The sequence below is a fragment of the Alosa alosa genome, chromosome 10 (assembly GCF_017589495.1).
Source record: "Alosa alosa isolate M-15738 ecotype Scorff River chromosome 10, AALO_Geno_1.1, whole genome shotgun sequence".
Taxonomy (NCBI): domain Eukaryota; kingdom Metazoa; phylum Chordata; class Actinopteri; order Clupeiformes; family Clupeidae; genus Alosa; species Alosa alosa.
Genome location: NC_063198.1, coordinates 1,014,666 through 1,026,589, shown reverse-complemented (window position 1 = coordinate 1,026,589; position 11,924 = coordinate 1,014,666). Strand labels below are relative to the sequence as shown.

General features: G+C 40.5%; 1 protein-coding gene across 4 annotated transcripts in view; it reads right to left on the bottom strand.

Moving 5' to 3' along the window:
* The window catches only part of dock3 (dedicator of cytokinesis 3), a 557,701-nt gene that overhangs the window by 45,987 nt on the left and 499,790 nt on the right, over window positions 1-11,924 (bottom strand). For all 4 annotated transcript variants that reach the window (XM_048254372.1, XM_048254373.1, XM_048254374.1 and 1 more), the window contains one exon: window positions 9,580-9,655. In XM_048254372.1, coding sequence (XP_048110329.1) covers window positions 9,580-9,655 — 76 coding nt within the window. The remainder of the gene's footprint in view (window positions 1-9,579; window positions 9,656-11,924) is intronic.

Genomic DNA, 11,924 nt, shown 5'->3' with positions numbered 1-11,924 from the left:
ATTAAGTGGCTCTAAGAAACGGAGCATATAACTCCTGTGTTGGCTAAGCTGCACTGGTTACCTGTGGAGCACAGAGTTAATTTTACTTTTTGTCTTCCAAGCCCTCAGTGGTTTGGCACTTAGTTACATAGGTGACCTACTAATTCATTACAGCACTCCAAGATCACTTAGGTCAGTGGTCGGCAAATAGTGGCCCACGGGCCAATTTTGGCCCGCCATCTATTCTATCTGGCCCGCGAGATGACGTTAATTTCGGAACGGTATTGGCACGCGAGTGCGCGTAATCTCACTTCCTTAAAAACCTCTGCGTCCGTAAATGGTTTATTGTGACGGGTAAGAACCCATGCTGCTTTAATGGACGCACTCATAGCCCTTTGCTGCTCGGTGAGTGATTGAACTAGTATTTTGGTGCTGTGTGCATATCCAGCCTCCAATGCTTTAATTTTATGCGTTTGCACCTCTGTCCCAGGAGGATACGCGTTTTTGAACTGGCCATGTTTTGTCTCATGGTGTCTTCTGATGTTGTATTCTTTGCAAACGACAACCGCCTCGTTGCAAATGAGACACGTAGGCTTGGCATTAATAAATGCAGGCAGGATAAACGCATACCTCTGCTTTCATTCTTCTTTGTAGGTCCTGCATTCTGAATCATTTTTTCTTTTCGAGGCTTTCGACAATGACATTTTGCATCGATAACTAGCATATAGCAATGTTCAGCTAATCATTTACACGTCATCTAAAAGAATAATATTTGTATACATTAGTTACGGCAGGTTGCTAGGCAAAGTCGCCTGTTTCATGAGAGACGACAGGAGATGCAGCAGGCTGCATAAAAACAGCGCACATAAGCAAATAAACGTTTTTAATGGAATTAAATTAAATGCATTTTAAAAGTTAGATGATGTTTATTTTAATATAATATAATAATTAATCATTTAAATAGTAGGCCTATAACACCCCCCCCCCCCATGCCATTGTCTGAAAAAAAATTGGCCCGGGTCCAAATGTAATTGCCGACCCCTGACTTAGGTCTTCATCTCAGAATCTTCTCTATATCCCCAAAACATGCCTTAAAACTAAGGGTGATAAAGCCTTCTCTGTTGTTGCCCCCCAACTCTGGAATAGTCTGTACATATTAAGTCCTCTCCAACCATTGACTGCTTTAAGTCTAACTTAAAGACTTTCATTTTCTCCCAAGCTTTTAATCTACCTTAATACCCCACACACACACACACACACTCTTTATTCTTTATTTTATTTTTGACCAATTTGTTTATTATTTCAATTATTTATTTATTTTCCCCCATGTTATGTTATTATTGTTGTTGTACCATTGTCATTGTTTTATGTTTGTTTGTAAGCACTTTGGTTCAACTCAGTTGTTTTTAAATGTGCTATAGAAATAAAATTGACTTGACTTGACTGGAATTTAGCCTGGTCTGGAGCAGGCTAGCCCCACAGAATAAATCGCCATGGTAACTTATACCATAACATATCCTGCTGCCCCCTATATGGCGTTTTACAAACGGAAGTTATGGAGGTGCGTGACGGAATTTGCCACGCCTCCTTCAATCAGTCAGGTTATTTATTTGCAGTCTACCTGCCGAAGTTACAGCATCAGTGTTACTCCGCTCGCAGTGACTACCGGTTTGCTCTCTTGTCTCAAGCAGAACTTGCTGCCCATTATCTGTTTCAGACCTTCATGGTCTAGGTTGCGTGGGGAAACTACTGGAGGGAGGTAGTTATTATCTTGTTGCTTTGTATTAGAGCTGTTTGTATAGCCCACTCGTTCCTGCTGAATGTCGAGATGCGTGTCACAAACACGTATAGCCTACTAGATGAAGGCACTTGTTTTGCTATTTGTCTGTGTTTAGCTAACAACTTTTCGGTTGCATTTGGTGTGTTAATGGTTACAGGCTCACGGAGTAGCCACTACTGCTTGTCTGGAGGCATATGGTGAACTGAGGTCAGTGTAACGTTAGGCTAAATATCCCGTGAACCACACTTGCAGGCAGTCATGTTATATTGACGTGACATTTCTGATAAATCAGGCTTCCAGTCTGTCCTTCGGGGTTCTTTGAAGTTGCTTGGAATTTTGTTAACCAACGTGTTGTCTATTCTAAGTTGTTTGTCATTCAAATTTGTTTCAGTAGCCAGTGTGCCTGTATTCCAGTGGCGGCTGGTGGTATTTTTTTCTAGTGAAGCAGTTATGAAATTATGACCCCCCCCCCCCCAAACGAACATTGCGCCTAACACAAAGTTGGTGAGGTTGAATGTATTAGACACATGATGACATTGAACTGTCTACAATGGCATAAACAAAAGCTATGTTGTTTGATCAGTCAGAGAGCTAGACAGAGTAATTTGTTGAGAAATCAAGACCTGTTTACCATCTCAAAGTACAGGCCACAAATGGAGTGTAGTAGTAGGCCTAAGATTGGACAAGACAGTAAACAAGGTTTATGTATTATTATTATTATTATTATTATTATTATTATAAGTTTGCATTTTTTGTTAGACATTTTGCTTGCAAAGACTAGGCTATCTATGGTCAAGCCCCCCAAAAAGAGCATCTCCACTTTAGCACTAATTAGTGACTAGGTAAGTCTCTATATACTGAAAACAATACCAACTATATTTTTCTGATCTTGATATAAGATGAATAACACTTGGTTAGATAAGCAGTTTTTGCAGTGTATTAATGCCAAGTTGTTGATGTCCACAACATCTTGAAACAACAACCTTCCAATATTCTAAGCTACTAATTATGCCCCATAAGGCATAGTGCAGGCTCTAAGCAATGTCAATAGCCTATTAAAGGGACACCAGGCAACGTTTTCGTGTTAATTACTCATCTTCGTAAGTCGGTATATGGTTAAATGACTCATTACAGACTTCATTACATGAAGACTCTCTCGCCCGCCCCTACTGCCTGTAGGAAGAATATCCCGCTTGCAAGTTCAGTGTATCGTACCCGCCGACCGAAGCAGGATCAGTTTGCATCCTGCATCCACAGCACAGAGGGAGGCTAACGAAACGCTATGTTATTGTTGCAAACATATGTATAATGGCAGAGCCAGCGAAGAAGCAGCGAAAACCCTTGACGGAAGATGCAAAGAAAAGGAAAAGAGCTTCAGACCGAGCGAGGGGGAGTTTTGTAGAGAAAAAGCATCAGGCTTGCCTGGTGTCCCTTTAAGAGACACATTCTTGCCTCTGGGATACCAGCTCCTTGACACTAGTTTGAACCGTTATGCATATAACAAAGAATAAACTGCGCATATGCAGTGTTCACTTAAGAAATTCACATTAAGAAATTATACCATGACTGCTGCTCTGGCATATGTTTGACCAACCAGTTTGTTTCTGTCACTGCCTTCCTTCTCTACATAGCTAAAAATCCACTTGGCATCTGCCTCCTGATACACTGAAGAATCCTAGAATTTCTTTCTGAATCAATCACTCCAGCCACATCAACATAATGTTGATAGTGGACAATTGTACTTTACATGAAATGTCAAGTGGTCTTATCAATATGCCACACGAAAAACGGTGCTGTGTCTTTTGTTTATAAATGGTAGTTGAAATTTAGCTTCAAGCAGATTGTTCTGAATTATCTTTGACAAAGTTGAGGATTTAAAATGGGAAGCCAAGACGTTATAACACATCAATAGCATAGGCTAATGTTATCATAACACATCAGTGAACTTGCAGGACGGCTACGTTGAGAAGCTGTACTTTCTAATGCATAGCCTACTGTAACAAGTTTGTCCTTACCGTAGCACCCACGAACCGTGTTAATTTCACATGAAGTCTCTTATGAATGAGTTACACAATTTATAATGAAACTCTAGTAAGGTCACTGAAGGCAATTGAAAAGTTATGGCAAGCAAGCTCACTAATTGAGAAAGTGATTGGCCAGAGTGTTGCGTCAATCATATTCAACGGCAGGAAGTGTGAAATTCTGCCCAATCGGTCACTGCTTCACGGGTGGGACTTATCTGCCATAAGGATCAATTGACACAGAAAAAATCCACGAGCCGCCTGGGGTTTCACTCGATTTACACTGAAGTCAATGGGGAAAGATATCTATGGTAGTGAAGCAAAACGAAAAGTTGGTGAAGCAGTCTGATTCACTGTAATTCGGTGTTCCACCGCGGGAGAGATGGCGCTGTTGTCATTCACAGAATTGATTTCAGGAAAACAGCTTGTGTTAGTGACAGTATTTCTGTTTCAAAGGAGAAAAATTGGGATTTTTTTGTGTGTTTTGTTCTTTACTTTTTTTTTGGTGAAGCACTGCTTCACCTGTAGTCTTATAGAAGCCTTTTTGCGTGGGTCCCAGCTTGTAACTTCTAACACGTTACATCCTTTCCACTTCGTTTGTTTTAGCAGGCAACTAGCTCTCCCTCATTACAGATGGCTAAAAGTTAGCCTACACATGAAATTGTGTTGACCTACTATGCTACAAACTACTGCCGTTTGTCAAGGGTAATTACAGTATATAGCTAAAATTACCTAGCCTACTGTGTTTGATTTTAGTAGGCTACTGACTAGCCTACTCCTGCTATAGTCAGTGTGTGTCACTGTGGGCTATGCAGTGGGTTCTAGCTTACCTTGTAGGCTATTTCCTGCTACATGATTTCAATAATAACTTTAAAGTCTCAATTGCTGTGACTGAGGGTTCTAGCTCATTAAAGTTAACAAGTAGACCTACATGACAAACAGCTAACCAACCCAGCTGCGCTTTACAGCTAACGCAGCCACATGTTGCTGACTGCTACCACTTTGCCTGTTTAAAGAGTCTTATCTCGGCGTTTGATTCGTGATAAGAAGTTTTAAGTTTAATATGCATGAGTATTGAACGCTATTTCGCTGCGGTGTTCATGATGCTAACCTTAATGAACACCTAGATGAACTGTCATTTGGCCAGATTCTGTGCCGCAACAATCTGTATCATTCTGATCCAGACATGCGCACATATGGAGGCCCTGTGTGTGAGCGTGTTTGTGAGAGATGCAGAGTTGAGGTCAGTTTTGCCGCTTTTACCCCCACCTCAATGCCGGCTTTGGCCGTAAGGCAGCTGATACACAGGAGCTGTTGCTCTGTCGCTCATTGCTAAGAGGGCAAGGAAGGAATTTTTTCTCCTTTAAAGTGTTTGGGAGTTTTTTCGCCTTCCTCTGTGTTGAGAGTGCCAGCATATGAAAGTCTTCCCTAGCTGACCAAGGGAGCACCTACACCTGCGTGTAGCTTTGCTCTGTTACACTCCTAGCTGACCATGCAAGCACCTACACCAGCGTGTAGCTCTGCTGTTCCTTGGAATTCTTTCTAATAATGTGCTGCTCACCACTTCTCTTGCTATAGCTACAGTATTTTAATTACTTGATGGTTTCCATAGCACCTCATATTGCTAAATTGGCGCTATTGCTGTCCCTGGATTACTCAAACTCAATTATCACAACTCTATGTAATTATATGCTCTATCCTGGGGTGTTAGGCCTGTATCATCAAAGCATGTTGTAAGCAACAGCCTAACAACTACTAGACTACTATCGTCTCCATTGTACTTTGTGGCTAAATGTAATTCGCTCATTTTGAATTGCTTGATAGGTGTTGGCTAAAATAAAACCTACATTCTTAAACAATTTCAAATCAAGGCCAACACTTTCCCGATTTTCTCCTGAAACTTCTCCTCAGAGTGTTGAGCAGATAGGCTACTCTGTGCAACCTCCTCCCCCTCCCGGACTGGGAGCAAAATTCGGCCCTGGCAATTTTCTCCAGGACCGGCCCACCATTACAAACATGTATTACAAACACACAGTATTATGCTGTAGCAACACTTCATAAACTGAACCCAAACATTTAGATTTGGACCTATAGCCTAATCACAATAACACAGGGGTCCGGGGGTGTCTCTCCGGGATTTTTAAAAAAAAATCTGGTTGCTAATCACAGGTACAGGATTCAGGGATAGGCTACTAAAGACAGGCTCATCATCTGTCTGTCTTAGGGTGACCACCCGTCCTGCGTAGCGCGTGCGCGCACAGCGTTTGAAGCCCAATTCATGTGTCCCGCAAATTGAGACTGTGTCACGCATAATCAATGCTTGCTCAAAAAAAAGTTGGTCGCTCTATATCCTGCAGCCGGTTGCACCAGTTGAACGTAAGTTCCATCTTAGCTTAGTTCTAACGTAAACTACGTTGAAGTTTACGAGCTACTAAAATGTATCGGGTTGCACCAAACTGAATAGTTTCAACGTAACACCAGAGATCGGTAGACGGGCTCTGGTAACACAAGTTATGACTTAAATTACACCCCCCTCTCCCTAGGTGTAAGGTCCGTCGTAGGTGAATTGTTAACATGGTTTTCTCATTTAAATTGTGGGGATGTTAAATTTAACAAAGTATAAGTGGAGAAGAGTTACATATGCGACCGATTACACACATTTAATTTAGCTACTTGAGCAGTGCTTGAATGATGTTTGTAGGCTATTCACTGGAAATCATATGGACCTAGCAGTAGCCTACAAATAGGCTACCAAACATCTACCTATTATTACCACACAAAGCATACATTTCATTGCTGTGGATTGATCTGTTATCAGAGATTTCATTAGCCATAGCTACTTGAAAGAGTGTTAACGTTACCGTTACCTTCAATAACGTTAACGTTATCCACTGCGGTAGCCTACGTTAGACCAAGTGGAAATATTCCCAAAGCACATATACAATAAAATAAAGTCTGTTATTTACAAATACAGTGTTATTTTATTCCATACAACAAAGTAATTGCGGAGGAGGTCAAACCTAGATGTGGCTTTATCATACAACATTAGTGAACATTAGGCTACCCAGAACACTGAACAGTTTTTTTTCCCCTGCGCCTGCCTTTACTAACATGCAAGTCCACCATCCTTCCTCCCCCTTCTCGTTCCGTGAACCTCTGGCGTTGTGAGTTAAGACTTTCCTGTTAATCCTACAATTTTACATTATAATTTATTTAAAGTGAATAAATAATGAAAAATAAATCAAATGAAATAGCTAAAGTAAATCGTAAGTGGAAGTGGATCTGTCAATTCATTGAATGTTCAAAGTATTATGAATCTTTATTTAGAAAAAAAAATACACATTGGTTGGTCATGATACATCAGCAATTACACATGTTTAGGGGAAGGGCATTATTAATATACCATGTAAGGTGGTATGTGCTAGAAATGGGTAAACCACTATCAGTGAGTCTGCCCGTGAGGTGGGGGCACCGCCGCGCCAGGCAGTGACCCACATTGTCCCTCAGAAACATACCCCTTGTCCCCCCTTGGGCTTATTAGCAGGTGGTCACCCTAGTCTGTCTCACGTCATGTTACCCCATGCATTAAACCACATGTCACTGCTTGACTAAATGAAAAATATAGGCTACTGAACATGGACATCGTCATAGTTGACAGAAATTACGTTTTGTGCCAACATGTTGTAGGCTAGAAACACAAACACAGCCTTTATTTGGTGCAAATCTTCTCCTAAGTTTGGTTATAGTCTGCGATTCACATTAACTGTAGGCTATCACCACATAGCCTACTAAACGTTTTTGCCCTAGTTTGTGTGCCGTCATCACATTTCGGGAGGAGCGTGACGGAATTTGCCACGCCTCCTTCAATCAGTCAGGTTATTTCTTTGCAGTCTACCTGCCGAAGTTACAGCATCGGTGTTACTCTGCTCGCAACCCACCACCTCCCCTTACGCCTCCCGTCTTCCATGTTTAAAGGATAAGGGGGTGTATGGCGGAATCCTGCCCGACTCCTGCCTGCGCAGTCGACTCCGGCACGATTCCGTGAAGCCCTTCAGGACCATGGCCAGAGACCTCGGAAAACATGCTTTTCTATCATGCTTTTATGTATTATGCTTTTATGTCTTTATGCAAATTCAGGAATGTGAACTAGTGAACCCGCTTTTGTGCAACTGGATCACGGATCAATTGAGCCAGGATAACCAAGATATCCCGGCTTAATCCCTTATCCTAGTTTTGTGCAATAGGCCCCTGGTGACCTTCTCAAAGTAAACGGTAACACTAAAGCAAGAGGCTACACTGAGATTCTGGAGGAAAAGATCAGGCAGTGTGCCAAGAGACCTGCCCCAATAGGCATCATTGGACCATTAAACCATACAATGATCCAAAACATACAGCCAAACAAGTCAAGAAATGGTTAACAGACAACAATGTTATATTTTAGAGTGGCCCAGCCAGTGTCCAGGGCCCAGTTCCTCGAAAGCATCTCAAGCCTAAGAGCGTCGTAAATTCCCTCTTACGAACGTCTTAAGATTTGCCAACTGTTTCCTAAACCATCAGAAGCTTAAGAGCTGCCAGTGAAAACACTCAGAGATTCGAAAGTGCTCCAGAGTTCTCGCTGCTACCGCTAAGAGCCGCCTTAACAGTACTTCTCTGAGGTCACCAACAGGACATACAGAGGAATTACAACTTAGAATACATAATCCAACGTACGTTCCCATTCTTTATTGTGTTTACCTGTGATGAATCAGATTTTAGCGTGCAAATTAAATAGCATAGCCTACATTTAATGGTCATAATAATGTGATGAAAAAGCGGACAAAAAATGCAATCAAGTTATGAAACAGACGTTGCCAGAATAGTTTGCCATTATCTTTGCTAAGTGAAGGCTATATTTTATTAGGCCTTTGAGGTAAAAAGCAGAGAAAGCAACATGTGGTTTAGTCTGTACTGCATCAAAATCTAAGCCTACACATTTCCTCACTTTCTTACTCGACTTCTTTCTTATCTTCAAACGTGTTCTTAAGTGACACCGCGAAAAATTATTGCATGGTGCAACAATCTAATCTTAAAATAATTACAATTATTTATGTCTGTGTGGTATATAACCTATACTTGGGATGCTTACATGCAGATGTCAAAGTGTTTCTATTTTCGTATTGATGTGAATTAATGTGTAGATCCGGGTTTAAATGGTAGGCCTATAGCTGTGACGTGCAGTCACCTGACATCACCGTCAAATTAGAGGATATTTCAGAACTATTAACGTGGACAGCTCCCCTTAAGAGAAGTGCATGCGCGTTCACGCTACGAGCATGTTCGGGAAACAGTTGGAAAAAACAAACGAACGATCTTAAGATGAATCGTAGAAAACCCTTTTAAGAGCGTGTCTCCGTCGTTATCGGGAAACTGGGCCCAGACCTCAATCCATTAAAAAAGTGAGTACAAGGCCAGAGTGATGGCAAATAATCGTTCCTGCCTCAATACCCGGATTGCAGCTAAAAAGGTGCGGTCTACAATAATTTTGGAGACATGGAGTGGCTTGGTACGTATTATAAGAACCATTTTGAGTGCTTTGATTGCAAATAAAGATGTTTCCAGTGATTATTTTAAAAGGGTGTAAATAATTGTGGACACGCCATTTTTCATAAAAATGTTAAAAAAGATACGCTTATTTTTTTGATTCCATGTTTCTGCCACATTGTCTTACAACCTTTGGCATGTGGCTGTGTCATTGATAAAGTGATACCCAGTTTTCAGATTACTTTCACTACAGTGTTTTCTTTTGATGATGGAACATACCTCTGCTGCCTGTTGGATTTATCATCTGTGAGGGGGCAGAGTGAGTGGACCTGAGGCTGGAAGAGGAGGGGCTGGGCTGCAATGAAGTACAGAACCACCATGGCCAAGTTTTAAACACAAACCTTCATACAAGTCGTACACTATATATACAGATCCACCTCATATTAAATTCTGGTTATGGTTATGGGATTTGGCAGACGCCTTTCTCCAAAGCGACAAAAACAATATTAAAATTTAACAGGGAACAGATTACAATGTTGGTCATAAAATAAATCATAAAATAAGCAATGAAAATGAGGGAAAAAAGCAATAATAAACAATAATGTCCAATCAATCAATAATATAAAAACAATAACATGGTAAGACTATATTAAGGAGAACATCAATAATAAACAATAATGTAAAAATAATCAACAGCCTAATGGAAATAAAACAATATTATACAAACCATAACGCATAAGAAGCGCTTAAAGAACTAAGTGCATGTTGAACAGGAATGTCAAGACCCAAAACTATCACAGGAACGGAGAGCACTGGGCAACTCATTCCACCACCACTGAGGAAAAGAGTCTTGAATTAGACCTAGTGTTTATGACTGGTCGACACAATAGACGCTCATCAGAAGACCGCAGTGGGCGGTTGGAGATGTACTGTACGTCTTTTATTACGATTATTGAATTAAAATAACTAGGAGCAGATCCAGTCAGTGCCCTATAGGCCAATGGAGAGTAACTACGAGAGGAGTTACATGTGTCCTCTTTGGCTGATTGAAGACCAGGCCTGCTCCAGCATTCTGAATCAGCTGGATGTTATTCGGTTGGGGAATAGCTGTTTTAGCTGGAAACACCCAAAACTCAGTTTTTGAGAGATTAAGCTGAAGGTGCCGATCTTTCATCCAGGCTGAAACAGGCGAGCGGGAACCTATTTTTGACCAGGGGTGCTGAATAACAAAAATAATGGATGTCCGATGATTTCTCCCCAGCCCCCCGACATGTTTAGGATTTTGACTGCTAAATACGTCATTTTAGTGCATTGTGCGGGTGATAGCGAGAAGTTTTAGAAAATTCCTGGGCAGCCACAAATTCCAATGTTCCGCGACAGCACTCCGAGTCCACTGCCACCCTAACCCTACAGAAGCGCACTTGACATCGTTAGCCTATTTCAGTATAGCTATAAGGAAAATTACTTTTCTGATCGTCAAAACCACACCAGAGATGTTAGGCTTTAAATATAGGCTAATAATCAGGCTGCAATGATCTCACCTAAAGTGTGTCATATCCACAGCAAGTATGTGTCCTAATAATTTCTATCTTAGCGACTAGGATAGTGAATGATTTCACTAGCTATGCATTTATTATTTTTGCAAAACTGTAAAACACAATTAAAGTTTCTTTCAGCTTATCCATGGTTTTTTTGAACGTGTAAATCGCATAGAATATGTAGGCCTATATCAACCGTAGGCCTACACACTTGATCGCTATCACCTAGATGAAACCACGCTCACGTTCACGTTGATCTCTATAACTGTTAATTTTTAGTAGCCTATATTCGAACCTATCCATAACCCTTTTTTGCTATTTGACTCATCATTTCACAAAAATATAAATAATGTCAGACAGCGAATTAGTAATTATTTAAAAATATATATATCTCCTGCCAGCAGGGGGTGCTGCAGCACCGTCAGCACCCCCCTTCCCGCACCCTTGGGCTGAAATATCCTTAAGGCATTCATACAAATTACAACCCTGTTTTGAAAAAAAATTGGGACACTGTATAAAATGTTAAAATAGAATGTTATGTTTTGCAAACCATGTAAACTATATATATGACATTGGGAATAGTGCAAAAACAATATATCAATTGTTGAAACAGAAATGAGAAATACTCTATATTTTGAATTTGATGCCAGCAACACATTTCAAAAAAGTGAAATCTTAATCACAATGGCAACTTTCATTACATAGAAGTATCATTACTTCGGTAACACTTTATTTTAAGACACACATATTCCCCATTAATTAGCTGCTTACTAACATGTATATTAGTAGCATACTAGCCATTTGTTAGTCATTATAAGTCACTAACTAATACCTTATTCTGCAAGATCTTATTCTACCCTTACTAGACCCTTAGAATTTCCTGTATGTAAGCTCCTAATTACCCCTTATTCATGGTTATTAAATAAGTTGTTGCATATGAATTATGATCTAAATATGCATGGCTCAGTATGGGGCTGGTGGTAGTACCACAAGAACAGTTATTCACCCCTAATAATACTTATCAAAGATGCTCTTTTCAAATGGAACTAGACACTAAACCACAAGTGCTTATAGTGTACAAATAAC